Source organism: Hyperoodon ampullatus, assembly GCF_949752795.1.
Source record: "Hyperoodon ampullatus genome assembly, chromosome: 1".
NCBI lineage: Eukaryota > Metazoa > Chordata > Mammalia > Artiodactyla > Ziphiidae > Hyperoodon > Hyperoodon ampullatus.
In genome coordinates, this window is record NC_136914.1 from 138,492,786 (window position 1) to 138,509,735 (window position 16,950).

A 16,950-nucleotide genomic window follows, 5' to 3' on the forward strand; every position below is an offset into this window, starting at 1 on the left:
ACTGGTAAGGAAGGACCTGCCATTTTGTTATTAGTTCTCTATATGCCTTATAGATTTGCTGTCCCTCCTTTCCTCTCTTATTGCCTAACTTTTGTGTGGTTTCTTTTCCTTTTGAATAAAATATTTGATCCCTTCTCATTTCCTTTTATATATATTCTATAGATATTTTCTTTGTGGTTATCATGAGGATTACACTTAACAAAAACTCTGCTCTTATACACCTCTGTTCCCCACTTTCTGTTACTGATGTCATAAATGACATCTCTATACACTATATACGCAACAACATAGATTAGTAATTTTTTAATGCATTTGTCTTTTAAATAACATATAAAGTAAAAAATGGAGTTACAAATTAAATTACAACAAAACTCTTACCAAAGTTCTCTCTTTCTTCAGATGGCTTCATGTTACTGTCTAGTGTCCATTCATTTCAAACTGAGAACTATCTTTAGCATTTCTTGCTGGGCAGATCTAGTGGTAATGAACTCTTTCAGATTTTTTTTCTTTTTTTTTTTTTTTTGGTATAAAGATTTTATCTTTTAGAGGAGTACTAGGGTTACGGCAAATTGCGTGAAAGGTATAGAGAGCTCCCTCATACCATCTGCATGCCTTGCTCCCCACAAAACAGCTTCCCCCACTATCAACATCCAGCACATCTCCCATCAGAGTTGTACATTTGTTACAACTGACAAACCCACAATGACACGTCATAATCACCCAAAGTCCATAGCTACATTAGCGTTCTCTCTTGGTGTTGGACATTCTACGGGTTTGGACAAATGTAAAACGAGATGCAGTCATCATTAGAGTATCATACACAGTATTTTCACCTCCCGAAAAATCCTGTGTTCCACCTGTTCATCTCTCTCTCCCCCCAACCCCTAGAAACAACAACTGGTCTTTTTATCACCTCCATAGTTTTCCTTTTCCAGAATGTTGAATAGTCAGAATTTTACAGTGTGTAGCCTTTTCAGATTGGATCCCTTCACTTAGTAATGTGCATTTAAGGTTCCTCCATGTCTCTTCATGGTTTGATAGCTCATTTCTTTTTTCCCCTGAATAATATTCCATTGTCTGTATATACCACATTTTATCCATTTGCCTACTGAAGGATGTTCTGGCTGCTTCCAAGTTTTTGCAATTATGAATAAAGCTGCTTTAAACATCCATGAGCAGGTTTTTGTGTGGACAAAAGTTTTCAGCTCTTTTGGGTAAGTACCAAGAAGGGTGACTGCTAGATTGTATGGTAAGAGTATGTTTAGGTTTTTTTGTTTTTTGTTTTTTTTTGTGGTACGCGGGCCTCCCACTGTTGTAGCCTCTCCCGTTGTGGAGCACAGGCTCCGGATGCGCAGGCTCAGCGGCCATGGCTCACGGGCCTAGCCGATCTGCGGCACGTGGGATCTTCCCGGACTGGGGCACGAACCCGCATCCCCTGCATCGGCAGGCGGACTCTCAACCACTGTGCCACCAGGGGAGCCATCAGTATGTTTAGTTTTGTTAGAAACTTCCAAACTGTCTTCCAAGGTGGCTGTACCATTTTGCATTCCTACCATCAATGAATGAGAGTTCCTGTTACTCCACATTCTCATCAGCATTTATTAGTGTTGTCAGTGTTCTGGATTTTGGCCATTCTAATAGGTATGTAGTAGAATCTCACCATTGTCTTACTTTGCAATTCCCTGCTGATAATATGATGTGGACTATCTTCATGTGCTTATTTGCCATTTATATATCTTCTTTGGTGAAGTGTCTGTTTGTCTTTGGCCCATTTTCTAATCAGGTTTGTTGTTGTTGTTGAGTTTTAAGAGTTCTTTGTATATTTTGGATAATAGTCCTTTATCAGATGTGTCTTTTGTAAATACTTTCTGCCATTCTGGGGCTTGTCTTTCTATCCTCTTGACAGTGTTGCTCACAGAGCAAAAGTTTTTCATTTTAATGAAGTCCAGCTTATTGATTTCTTCCTTCTCAAATTTTGCTTTTGGTGTCATATCTAAAAAGTCACCACCCAATCCAAGATCAGGTAGATTTTCTCCTATTATCTTCTAGGTGTTTTATAGTTTTGTGTTTTACGTTTAGGTCTGTGATCCATTTTGAGTTATCTTTTGTGAAGGGTGTAAGATCTATGTCTAGACTTAATTTTTGCATGTGAATGTCCAATTGTGCCAGCACCATTAGTTAAAAAGATGATCTTTGCTCCTTTGTCAAAGACCATTTGAGGGCTTCCCTGGTGGCGCAGTGGTTGAGAGTCCGCCTGCCAATGCAGGGGACACCGTGCCCCAGTCTGGGAAGATCCCACATGCCGTGGAGTGGCTAGGCCCATGAGCCATGGCCACTGAGCCTGAGTGTCCGGAGCCTGTGGTCTGCAACAGGAGAGGCCACAACAGTGAGAGGCCCGCGTACCGCAAAAAAAAAAAAAGACCATTTGACTATATTTATGTGGATCTATTTTTATGTGGGTTTTTTATTGGAATTGTATGGAATATGTAGATCAAGTTGGGATGAACTGACATCTTGACAGTATTGAGTCTTCTACCCATGAACATGGAATTTATCTCCATTTATTTAGTTTTTTTATTCCTTTCATCAGAGTTTTGCAGTTTTCCTCATACAGATCTTGTGCATATTTTGTTAGATTTATACCTATTTCTTTGGGGGGGGTGATAATGTAAATAATATTTTGTTCTTTTTCAAATTTTTATTTATTTATTTATTTATTTTTGGCTGCATTGGGTCTTCATTGCTGCGCGCGGGCTTTCTCTAGTTGCGGCGAGCAGGTGCTACTCTGTTTTGGTGTGTGGGCTTCTTATTGCAGCGGCTTCTCTTTGTTGCAGAGCATGGGCTCTAGGGGCGCAGGCTTCAGTAGTTGTGGCACATGGGCTCAGTAGTTGTGGCATGGAGGCTCAGTACTTAAGGCTCACGGGCTCTAGAGCACAGGCTCAGTAGTTGTGGCACACAGGCTTAGTTGCTCTGTGGCATGTGGGATCTTCCCGGACCAGGGCTTGAACCTGTGTCCCCTGCAATGGCAGGCAGATTCTTAACCACTGTGCCACCAGGGAAGTCCAACAGTAGTTTGCTTAATTAATTTCAAATTCTACTAGTTCATTGTTGTTATATAGGGAAGTGATTGACTTTTGTATATTAACCATATATCCTGAAACCTTGATATAACTGCTTATTAGTTCCAGGAGTTTTTGTTAATTATTTGTGACTTTTTACATATACAACCATGTCATCTGTGAACAAAGACAGTTTTATTTCTTCTTTCTAATTCAATATGTCTTTGTTTCCTTTTCTTTTCCCTCAGGCTTTGTTTATCTCTGAATGTCTCCCTCAATTTTGAAGGGCAGTTTTGTCAGATAAGGAATTCTCAGTGGATGGGGTTTTTTCCCCCCAGCACTTTGAATATATCAGTCTACTGACTTCTGGCCTCTGAGAAACTGCCTGATACATTTACTGAGGACCTCTTGTATATGATGAGTCTCTTCTCTCCTGCTGCTTTCAGGATTCTCTCTTTGTCTTTGGTTTTCAACAGTTTGATTTTAGTGTCTTAATGTGAGTCTCTTTGGGTTTATCCTACTTCAAGTTCATTAAGCTTATTAGATTTGTAGATTCATGTATTTCATCAAATTGGGAGCCACTATTCTTTCAAATATTCTTCCTGCCCCCTTTTTCCTCTTTTCCTTCTGAGATTCCCACAATGTGTGTATTGGGCTAGTTCATGTGTCCTACAGATCCCTTAGACACTGCTAGTTTTTTCTTCTTTCTTTCTGTTCCTCAGACGTGATAATTCAAATAGTTCCATCTTTAAGTCTACTGATTCTTTCCTCTTTCTTCTGTTTGATGAAATCTGCTTTTGAACCTTCTGGTGTATTTTTCATTTTAGTTATTGTATTTTCAGCTCCAGAATTCCTTTCTGGTTCCTTTGTATAATTTCTATCTCTGTTGATAATCTTGTTTTCATCATACATTGTTTTGCTATCTTTGTCTCTATCTTCCTTTATTTAGCTCTTTGAGTGTCCTTAAAACAGCTGTTTTAAAGACTTCGTTTTGAAAGAATGGAACCCAGGCTTCATCAGGTACATTTTCTGTCAATTAATTTTGTTCCTTCAAATGGCCCATACTTTCTTATTTCTTTGTAAGCCTTGTGATTTTTTTGTTGAACAATGAAGATTTGAATCTTATAAAGTGGTAACTCTGGAAATCAAATTCTCCCTCTTCCCCAGGGTTTGCTGTTTTTTTTCAGCTATTGTAGGCTGCTTCTGTGTTGGGATAAGCCTGAGATAAAAGCTTAAAGTCTCCTTAGGTTTTTTCCCACATCTTTCCTTGGGCATGGGTGGTAATTTTCTAAATTTCCCTCTATTAGTGGTTGTTTTTGAAAAAAAGAGAGAGAGAAAAAAAAAAGGACATTGAGACAGTGGGGATGAAACAATGGCTACCAGACTCTGTGTCTGTACCTTGTTGACCAGAGGCAGTTAGCAGTCAACACAGAACTACAATATTTGGAAGACAAGGTCCTTATTGCCTACTTTGGATCCAGCAAGCCACACCAGAGGTGTGGGTTGCCATCTTCCCAAATGCCTGTCACAGGGCTGGGGCAGTGGGAGATGGCCAATACTACACCAAAGGCTGACATCAATGAATATTAACAATTTACCAGACACGCTTTCCCCTGGAAGCTTTAAGTGTTCAGATAGACTGTAGAGATCCAAAATAGTCAATGCAGACAGTTTCTGCTGATACAGTTGTTGTCCAAGTGGTGAGACAGATTCCTGTTCCTTCCCATTCTGCCATCTTCCTGACATTACTCTCCTTAGTGGTTATTTTTTTAATGTAATTTTTTTTATTGTATTCTGACATGTGTCATCATTTAAAAGTCCACATAACTCAGTTAATCAATTTTTCCAAATGACCAATTCATGATGTTACAAATGCACGCATAGACAAAAAGAGCCATTCAAAGTGGAAGAAGTCCAATGGCTTTTAATGTAACAGAGTATGAAAAATTCACTGAGTAGAAGAAGGTCACTTATATATGGTTTAGATTCTACACTGCAACTAACTTTTAAAAAATTACCACTTGTTCAGCTTTGGTATAATATCAAAGAAGAATACCTACAATTATCTGAAAAGGCTATTAAAATACTCCTCCCTTTCTTGGATTTTACTCCTGTACTTCAACAATAAAAAAACAAATTATAAGATTGAATATAGAAACATGTGAGAATCCAGTTATCTCATATAAAGTGAAAACATTAAACAAATATGCAAAACTTTAAAACAATGCCACTCTATTCAGTAATTATTTTGTTTTGAGAAATGTAATTATATTTCATAAATATATGTCATTTATGTTAATATGTTTATTATTGTTATTTTAAATGAATAAATATTTAATTGTTTTCAGTTTTACTTTTAAACTCAATTCAGTTTAATTTTTTATTTTTAAATTATGTAACTCCCATAAACAAAAGCTCTTTGAGGTCCTCAATAACTAAAAGGATAAAGAGGTCCTTAGACAAAAAAGTTTGAAAACTATTTCACTAAACCATATCCCTTTTGATGCTTAAAATTCATTAAAAACAGAATGAGCCGTGAATCTGAATTCATACCTAGATCCGTCATAGAATTCTATGCTCATGAAAATATCTTTCAAAATGAAAAAAAAGAAACCTTTTCCTGATAAACAAAAGCTAACAGAGTTCACTGCCAATAGACCTGCTCAAGAAATGTTTAAGAAATGAAGAGCATTGCAAATGGTAAAAATGAGAATACATTTAAAATTCCTTTTTTTCATGTTAATTGTTTTAAAAGATAATTGTCTAAAGAAAAATAATAACAAAATATAGCAGAAAGGATGGTAGGAAAAGGAACTTTACTGCAGTAAGGTTCTTATGCTATACGTGTAATGATATATTACTTGAAAATAGATTATATTTTAAAACAATATTATAAACCCTAGAAGACCAGTAAAAAATAAGAGATACAATAAGAGGACAATAGTAGAGATAAAATAGAATCATTACAAAAACTAAGCTGATCCAAATGAAAGTAGGAGAAAAGAACAAAGAACAGATGAGACAAACAGAATATAAGACACTGCCAGCACTGACATTAATGTAGATGGTCAAAGATATGACTGCTTACAGTGGGGGAGGCAGGGTATGCAGAGGGTACAGGGAGCTCTGTGTACCTCCCACTCAAGTCTGCTGTGTAGTTACAACTCCTCTAAAAGACAAGCTGGTGAACAAAATCCACCCCTCATTATTGTAACTACATACTTGCCTGTCATCTCTGAATTAAGCTACAGTAATGCAGGGACTGTACCTGCCTTGTTCCCTGCTACATATCAGTGCAACATTTTTCACCATTATCTACTGATCTCTAAATATACTGCTCTGATAAAAATAAATAAATAAAAGAAACAAACTCTCAAAATGACTTAGAATACAAAATAACTATTCATATACAATAGATGTGAAAGAAGAACATATACACAGTTTATCTTTTAAGGAAAATATATCTAATGAGAACAAAATGTAAAAGAAACAAATTAACATCCCTGGAAAGACATACTTGGAGATTTTCAGATCATGATACACTCTCTAGCTTTTCTTTGAATGAAACTAACTAATCCTTCCCTTAACCAGTCAAAAAACACTTTTTCTTAAAGTACATTTTCCAATTAGAAAGCTGATCAGATAATTATTCTGAAAATATCTATACAAACAGAAGATAGGTTTTCATTGAGGTAAATAATAGTCTTTCTTTTTTAAATTAAAAACTAAAAGACAAACCACTTACTGCTAATAACCAGCTAATCTAAATTATTTTCCCCCAAAGGAAAAATTCCAAAATATTAATGTGTTTTATTTCCATATCCTTTACGTAGTTTTGAGTAGATTGTTTAGCACATTAACTCACTAAGAACCTACTATGCTACGAAAAATCTGGAATCTTTCCAAAGATGATAACTTTAATAGACCTAAATTTTTTTAATTTTTATTATTTTTTTTTGCGGTATGTGGGCCTTTTACTGTTGTGGCCTCTCCCGTTGCGGAGCATAGGCTCCGGACGTGCAGGCTCAGCGGTCATGGCTCACGGGCCCAGCCGCTCCGTGGCATGTGTGATCCTCCCGGACTGGGGCACGAACCCATGTCCCCTGCATTGGCAGGCGGACTCCCAACCACTGCGCCACCAGGGAAGCCCGACCTAAATATTTTTAATCGAAGAGTACACATTTGTGAAAATTACTTTAAAAGAAAAAAAAAACTGTCCTACTGAATTATTCCTTAATATACTTATTGTAAAACTGTCCCACTTATATCCCCTTCTTTGGCTTCTTTTTACTATTTTGTTGTTCTATTAATTTGCTAACATATTAATTCTTAAATGTTCCCAAATATCTAATTAGTAACTGTTTTCAACAAATTTAAAATCAAGAACAAAGCAATGTTTAACAAATACAGTACCTGAGAGAGGATGCTCTTGGCCCGTGATCTCTGGAATCCATTACCCAACCAACATGACACTCTAGACGGGGATTTGTACTATGTCTTGTTTTTCTCTTTCTTGGACTCTAAGGAAAAAGAAGTCAAACTTTGCAATTACCTTGTAGTGTGAACCTCACAAGTAAATTAAAAAAACCCTCTGACTGTAAACCAACTCAAACATTTTCATATGGTGGGTGACACATTATGAAATCATATGAAGTCACAAAACTCAAATATGTCACATACAAGTTACAAAACTTCACAAGACCCTTTGCTAGGTTTCAACACAAGGATTAAAAAAAATACAACTTAGAATGATTCCTCATTACACCTTCTGATAGTCTTTAATTAACACCACCCATTGTAAAGAAGTTATTCCTTAACCTGAGAAGACATCGCTATGGTAAAATACCATTTTTTTAAATGAATTCTTACAGTCTAAAATATACATTATTTTTATTGTGATAGAAACTAAAAAAGTATCATTTTTTAATGTTGAAGTATACAAGTGGCAGGCTTTATATTCCTGGTGTTTTGTGTACCTTCACATCAATGGCTTTGGGTTCTTTAACAACAGGATAAAATCTTGGTGTTTTGTTTGGATCTTGTAATCTAGGTGTTCGAGGTGTTTTGGGTGTCCTTGCAGGATAAATTCTAGGAGATTCTGGAACTGCTGTGGGTAATGAACGGGCCATTGTTGCTGAAGACATTTCTGAAACATCAAACAACTTCTGAGCTAATTCATCAGTCAAATCTGCAAAATAAAAAGCTGTTAAAAGGATTTAGGTGCTAGAAAAATATTTTACTTTGGGAACAAGGATAATTCTGAAATTCTCTATTCTCAGAGGATTTTTTCATCAGAAATATTTCAAACATATAAGAAAGAATTTTTAAAAACCACTTGTCTACACATCACCTACCTTACTAAATTTTAATTTTGCTTTATTTCTGACTTTTTTTTTAAGAAAAATATGCTAAAGACCACTGTGTAACCTTTCCTAATCCCATTTTGCTTTTCCTCCTCAGAGATAACCAGGCTCTTAAATTTGGTATTTTTATCTATTATTGTATATATATATATATATATATATATATGTATATAAAATATTATTTTGCATAATTAATTTTATATAAGTGGCATCCCACTATATTATCATTTTGCAGGCTTTTTCAGTCAGTATTTTGTTTGTGACAATTATTCAGGTCTATTCATATGGCTTTGGCTTATTCATTTTCACTGCAGAATATCATGCTGTTATACACATATCAAAATTTATTCATTCTCCTGAAGACATCTGTGTTACTTTCAAAGTTTTGGTATAATCAATAATGCTGCAATGAACATTGTTGAACATGTATCTTTATACAGGTGTGAGCATTTCTCTAGGGTTTATATCTGAAATGGAAATGCTGAGTCAAATGGCATGTGCATCTTCTGACTTACTAAATACTGATTGTCAATCTGCTTTCTACAGTGGTTTCACCAATTTATACTTCCAGCAGCAGCATGTAAATGTCCCAACACTTTAACATCCTGGTCAAGGCTGGGTTTTGTGTAAACTTTTAAATATTTTTCCACCTCATGGGATTTAAAAGGTATTTGCATTTCTTTGGTTATTAGAGAAGTTGAGCCTATTTTCATCTAGTCATCACTCAGTTTTCCCTTTTGTGAGCTTGCCATTTATATCCTTTTGACTATTTTTCTATTGGGTTGTTTTACTTAGTTTGTGAAAATCTTAAGATAAAATACTAAGTAAGCAAGCAGATGAATCAAGTAGTATTGTCAAAAATGCAGGCTCTATTTCTATGTGGTTTTTCTTCAGACTTATCAACTTCTTTCAATTCATACAATAACCTTTTGTTCACTTGACAGATATTATTGAGTACCTACTACTATATGCCAAGTACTATTCTAGAGGCAAGTTTGTAAACTCAAAAAGTGAACTTACCAATCTAAGACCTAGTCTCTCTGTCTTGACATTTTCCCTCCTAATCCATTTTCTTTATTGTTGCCAGAATGATTATTCTGAGGAGCAAATTAGGTCATTTCACATTTTTACTTAAAAATTTTCAGCATTTCCCTGTTGCCTATAGAAGTATAGGCTCTTTATCATGGCATATAATACTTTCCTGATTTTGCCTCATCTATTGTCATTCTCCACTTCAATCTTGGTGCCCCAAATAGCAACCTACTTGTTGTTCCTGTTTTCTGGCTTCATATCTTTTCATACGCTTTTTCCTCTATCTAAAAGTCCCTTTCCCTCATTTTTTACACCCAGTTAGACTCATATCCTTCCTTTAATACCCAGCATAAATGTTACTTTCCCTGGGAATTCATAGCATTCCTTAAATATCTTCTGCCAACAGAATCAATCAATTCTTCTTTTGTACCGCCTCTGCATTTTATCCATTTATTTTTAGATTTATTAAATTAAAATTTATTTTCTTACATATCATTCCATTAAATGCTAACAGTAAGTCTCAGTGCTTCCCTGAAAGCAAGGGCCAAAATCTAACGTATATATACCAGGCTGTACAACTGTGACTAGAAAAAAGTATATCCCCACCCAATGACTGATAAACTTAACTTAATTGTGTTAATGCTGTTTTTCTGTATAGCAAAAAGATATACAATCTCAGGAGTTAAAAGTAGGAGCATACAATGAAAAATATAGTAAATCCAGTGCCCTTGTAAAAGAAATATTCAAAGATCTAGGAGCAGTAACAACCCAGAAAGTAACCTTCCTAGCATCTAGATTATGGTCTCTAAATTCCATTTCCCACTGATCCAGTCTCCTTAAAAAAAAAAAAACAGTCTGAAGCACAAAGTATTATACGAGCCTAGGAAATCTTAAGCCAGAAAGCAATGAAGTTAAAAATGAAAATATAAGCATAGTTCATGAAAACATAGCAGCAAACTTTAAGGGACATCAACAGTGAAAACAATGACTGAACTGGATTAAGCACATCAAATAAATAAACCCCATGAGAGTTCATAATGATACTTTAAAACTTAATCATATCTCTTGGTTGATAGGGCACCAACTCATTATTCTGAAAATGATAAATTGAATACAAAGAAATAAACAAGAATTTAGCCTTCCTTTCTTGTAAAAATTGAATTCCAGAGTAAACAAAGAGTTGATTAAAAAAAATTCTTCCTTATAAAATTCTAGGTTAAGAAATAAAGAAGAAATAATAGAATTGGAAGGTGAATATTTTGCAACTCTAATGAAATAAAGGACCAGGGGAATATTCATCAGTAGCTGCTAAAAGCATTTGGCAAAACGTTGAGGAGAGATTTCACGAGCCATGAAAGAAATAACTGACATACTGACTTAATTAAAATGAAAACCTTATGCTTTGCGAACAACACTGTCAAGAAAATGAAAAGACAAGCCACAAAATGGCAGAAAGTATTTGCAAAAGACACATCTGATAAAGGACTATTATCCAAGATATACAAAGAACTTTTAAAGCTCATCAATTACAAAAACAAAACAAAACAAAACCTGATTAGAAAATGGGCCAAAGACCTAACAGACACTTCACCAAAGAAAGAAATGGCAAATAACACATGAAGATACTCCACATCAGATATCATCAGGGAATTGCAAAGTAAGACAACAATGAGATTCTACTACACACCTATCAGATTGGCCAAAATCCAGAACACTGACAACACTAATAAATGCTGGTGAGAATGTGGAGTAACAGGAACTCTCATTCATTGGTGGTAGGAATGCAAAATGGTACAGCCACCTTGGAAGACAATTTGGAAGTTTCTTACAAAATTAAACATACTCTTACCATACAATCTAGCAGTTGCCCTCCTTGGTACTTACCCAAAGGAGCTGAAAACTTATGTCCACACAAAAACCTGCTCATGGATGTTTAAAGCAGCTTTATTCATAATTTCAAAAACTTGGAAGCAGCCAGAACATCCTTCAGTAGGTGAATGGATAAATAAACTGTCACATACCCAGATGATGGAACATTATTCAGTGGTAAAAAGAAATGAGCTATCAAACATGAAAAGACATGAAGGAACCTTAAAAGCATATTACTAAGTGAAGGGATCCAATCTGAAAAGGCTACACACTGGGTGATTCCAACTATTCAATGTTCTGGAAAAGGAAAACTATGGAGATGATAAAAAGACCAGTTGTTTCTAGGGGTTGAGGGGAGGGAGAGATGAACAGGTGGAACATAGAGGATTTTTAGGGCTGTGAAAATACTATGTTTGATACTATAATGATAGCTACATCTCATTATACAATTATCCAAACCTGTAGAATGTACACCAGGAGTAAACGCTAATGGAACTATGGACTTTTGGTGACTACAATGTGTTAGTGTAGGTCATCAATTGTAACAAATGTACCACTCTGATGTGGGATGTTGCTATAAAGAGGCAACATCTTTCACCAGATGGGTGATAGCTATGCAAATTGGGATCAGGGAGTAAATGGGAAATCTCTGTACCTTCCTCTTAATTTTGCTATAAGCCTAAAACTGCTCTAGAAAAAAAGCCTTTTTTAAAAAAAAGGTAAAGGGAAACCTTATGATGAATGGATCAGACTGATAGCATCTAAACCCAATGACCAGTCATAACATCACTAAAAGTGAGCCTGAAAGACATCATATGATGCAATGAGAAGTAAACAACTCCTCCTAAGAAACAGTCTTGCTATCAGAAATATAAAAATCCTGAATATACTCACTATTCTATATGTAAATACCAGTTCACAGGAAATAGAGGAGATAAAGGGACATATGATATGAAGATACAATCAGATAAATCTAGATCATAAGAAATTGCATGACAAAGTAATCACTTTCTTCAACAAATCACTGGCATGGAAAAACAAGAGAAGAGGAATGATTATAGATTAAAAGTGACTTAATGGTCTTATCAATCAAATGCAACGTGTGCATCTTGCTTGGTCCTGATTCAAACAACAAATTAGAAAAAGATATATTTCAGACAATCAAGAACAACAAACATAAACTGGGTAGTAGATGATGGTAAGGAATTATTGCTAATTTTATGTGAAATAATGGTACCATGAAAATTTATATATATATATATATATATATATAAATTTGCAATATACAATGAAATATTTACAGAATAAATAATATGGTGTTTGAGATTTGATATGCAATACCAGAAACAGATGAGGAACAAGGTACAGATGAAAAAAGAATGTTAAAGTATTAACAATTGTTGAAATTAGGTGAGATGGGTACATGGGGGTCCATTAGACAGTTTTCTCTGCGTTTATTTTTATCTGAAATTTCCATATTAAAAAGTTACATTTTATTTCAGTTTTATATTTATTTTATTCCAGGTTTAATTCAGTGTGAATTTTACCCACCAAGAAGAGTCCAGATATACCAATTTTGTGATGACTAAGATCTATAGAGTACTTTTGTTATCTCAAAAGAAACATTTTACAAAATTTGCATAGCGTACCATATACCAATTTATATTTATTGACAGGACTTCCCTGGTGGTCCAGTGGGTAAGACTCTGCACTCCCAATGCAGGGGGCTCTTGCTCAATCCCTGGTCAGGGAACTAGATCCCGCATGCATGCCACAACTAAGAAGCCCGCGAGCCACAACTAAGACCTGGCAGAGCCAAAATAACTAACTAAATAAATAAATATTAAAAAATGATAATATTTTGACAAAAAATTATCAAAAAGAGTTAACACAATTGCAAGTACATAAAATATAGTAGATATAAAAATTAAATTACTAGAAAAATAGGTAGTTAGGAAATAAGAATATATTTAAAAAAATTTTTTTTTGTTGCATTGGGTCTTAGTTGCGGCAGGTGGGCTCCTTAGTTGCAGCTCAAGGGCTCCTTAGTTGTGGCATGTGAACACTTAGTTGTGGCATGTGAACTCTTAGTTGCGGCATGAATGTGGGATCTAGTTACCAGATCAGGGATGGAAACTGGGCTCCCTGCATTGTGAGCACAGAGTCTTAACCACTGCGCCACCAGGGAAGTCCCTAAAGTTGTTTTTTATCAAATATTAGCCTGGGATGATACATGAATATCATCTAGATATTATAACTTCTTTTTATCAAAATCATGGGCCATCTCTTGTACATGAATGCTCAAAATAGCATTTTTCATAATAGCCAAACCAAAACCAAAAAATCCAAATATCCATCAACTTCCAAACGGATAAACAAAATGAAGTATGTCCATGCTATAGAACACTACCTCACAGAAAGGAGTGAAGTACAAATATAAGCAACAACATAGATTAATCTCAAAAATATTATATTAATTGAAGGAAGACAGACACATTGACTACATATCATATGATCCCATTTACATGAAATTTCTAGGAAGTGCAAAAACATACAGACAGAAAGCAGGTCACTGGTTACCTTAGACTGAAACTGAGCGCTGAAATTGACTGCAAATGATCGTGGGGGAACTTTTATTGTGATGGAATTTAAAAACTGAATTGTGGCGCTGGTGTACAACTATACAAATTTACTGAAATTAATCAAACTATACACTTAAAGTGAGTTAATTTTATGTAAATTATACTTCAAAAAAGCTTTAAAACACAAAAGACCAGGCCATCTGCTCTTCAGGGAACCTCAATTGTGATTGACTACCATACAGTTTCTGCTAAAAGTTTATCAGAGAAGATTGATATTTCAGAGGATTAGGCTAAAGCGCTGATTTTCAAAGTGTAGCTCCAACCAGTGTTACAGGATAATCAGGATAATCTGGGAACTTGTTAAAAATGCATATTCTCAGGTCTTACCTCAACTTACTAAATCAAGAAACTCTGGGTACAGAGTTCCTTGATTTAACAAGCTTTCCAGGTGAATCTGATACTTGCCAAAGTTTAAGAGCCACTGGACTGAGGGGGGTGTGCTAACTATTTTGCTACTTAAGATTTTCCAAATATTATTCCACCAAATCATTGCACACCTGCATACCTGGACCATATGAACCTCATCCATGGTCCTCATTGTCTTTATAGACAGGAATTGCCTTTATAAAAACAGAACTTAATATTATGCTGTTGGTGTTCACTGAAGGCTGATAATAAAAAATACTACACGAGGACTGACATTCTATTTTTTTAATGTAAATAAAATGTCACTGAAGCAGGACTCAGCAAATATTTTTCTGTAAATGCCAGATAGTAATTTTTTTTTCTCTTTTCAGGTCATAAAGTCTCAGTTAAAACTACTCAACCCTGCCATTGTAGCACAGCTATAGACTATATGTAAATGAAGGGTATGGCCAGATTAGACCATGGCAGGCCAGTTTTGGCCTATGGGTAATAAATTTGCCAACCACTGAAACTGGATTTACACGTTGCCTTCAAAAAGTCGTTATAACTATATTTCATGTATTTGATAAGGTAGAGGAAAATATGAACACATCAAAAAGAGATACAGACAGTAAAAAAAAGAATCCAATCCAACTTCTAGAGAAGAAAAATACAACAGCTGAGATTTTTCAAAAATACACCAGATGGGTTTAAAAATAGATTAGACACTGACACTGCAGAATAAAAGACTAATTAACCTGAAAGCATAGGAGTAGAAATGGCCCAAAACAAAACACAGAGGAAAAAAAAGACTGAAAAAAAAGAAGAGGGCATTAGTGAGCTATGTGACTTCAAGTAGCTTAATATACATGTAACTGGAATCTTAAAGGAAAGATTTAAAAGTACATTAAAATTATTAATTTTTAAAATTTAAAATGTTAATTTAAAATATGGTTAAATTTTTTTTCCAAATTTGATTAAAAATATGTAAACACATAGGTAAAAAACTCAATAAGCCTGGAAGAAAATCACAATTAAACTTCTTCCAACAGGTGATAAGGAGAAATAGTAAAAGCAGCCAGAATCAATAGCATTTATCCAATCTGAACGACAGAGCAAAAAACAATTGGAAAAAACTAATCAAGCCTCAGGAACCTGTGGAAAAACAATACGTCCTTGAGAGGAGAGAAAATGCAGAACAAAAAAATTTTTGAAGAAATAATAGTTTAAAATTTCCCTAGTTTGGCTAAAGGCATGAACCTACACATTCAAGAAACAGAGAGAACCCCATCAAGGATTAATCCAGAGAAATCCATGGTCAGACACATCACACTCTAATTGCTAAAAACTTAAGACAAATAAAAATTCTTGAAAAGTAGCTAGAGAAAAAGAACTCAATACAAGTAAGGGAACAATCTGAATTACTACAAAATTTTTAAATCAGAAACTATGGAGGACAGAAAGAAGTGGCCTGACAGTTTTAAGTGCTGAAAGAAAAGAACTGTCATTCCAGAATTCTGTATCAAAGGAAACATCCTTTGGGAATGAAGATGAAATAAACACACCATCATCAGATGAAGGAAAACTAAGGTAAATAAATCATAGTCAGCAGAATTTGTCTCAAAGAATTACTAAAGAAGGTACTTCAAACAGCAGAAAAGGATATCAGAAAGAAACTTGGAACATCATAAATACAGGAAAAGCAAGAGAATGGTAAAAGTATAATATAGATAATAGACTCTTATCCTTTTAAGTTCTTTAAAACATACTTGATAGTTAAAAGTAAAAAATATAACACTGATAGGATTTTCAATTTATTTTCAAGACTATAATACAAAGAAACTTATATGTAAGTAAAATTTCTATGTTCCTATTGAAGTAGTAAAATATTGATTCTAAATAAAATGAAAAGTTAAGTGTATCTAGAGCAACCTAATCCCTAGAGGAACTACTAAAAAAATAATTACACAAAAAAGGCATATATGGCCAAACTCACCCTAGATAAATTAAAATGTAATTTAAAAAATTACATATACAGGGGGCTTCCCTGGTGGCGCAGTGGTTGAGAGTCCGCCTGCCGATGCAGGGGACACGGGTTCGTGCCCCGGTCCGGGAAGATCCTGCATGCCGCGGAGCGGCTGGGCCTGTGAGCCATGGCCGCTGAGCCTGCACGTTTGGAGCCTGTGCTCCGCAACGGGAAAGGCCATAACAGTGAGAGGCCCGCGTACCAAAAAAAAAAAAAAAAAATTACATATGCAGTTTTCCCTTGAACAACATGGGGTTGAATTTCGCAGTTCAGCTTATAAGCAGATTTTTTTTTTTCAATAAATATAGGACATGTATTTTCATTTTAAAGATCTTTAAATTAACTAAATGTGGGAAAAGTTTGTGTTCAATTAGAGATCACAGTATGTAGAATCAAAAGAACTAGAGTTTGAGTCCTGATTCTATTCAAACTGTTTCAGCTTCTTATCCTTAGGTGAGTCATTTATCAATTCCTTGTTTTTGAGGGAGAGATAGCAGTATTTATGATTATGTGGGGGGCTCAGCACCCATAACCCCCTAGATGTTCAAGGGTCAACTGTAACCCAAACAGGGCAGAGAAAGGGAAACAAAGAAACAAAATCTAAATCCAAACAT

At 35.0% G+C, this 16,950-nt stretch overlaps 1 protein-coding gene across 1 annotated transcript in view; it reads right to left on the reverse strand.

Annotated features, from left to right (window-relative positions):
- Nucleotides 1-16,950, reverse strand: part of LARP1B (La ribonucleoprotein 1B) — a gene marked incomplete at both ends in the record, with an annotated part of 144,015 nt that overhangs the window by 21,555 nt on the left and 105,510 nt on the right. Inside the window, 2 exon segments of the mRNA XM_079707322.1 lie at nucleotides 7,473-7,579; nucleotides 8,036-8,247. Of these exon segments, the coding sequence (XP_079563448.1) occupies nucleotides 7,473-7,579; nucleotides 8,036-8,247 (319 nt within the window).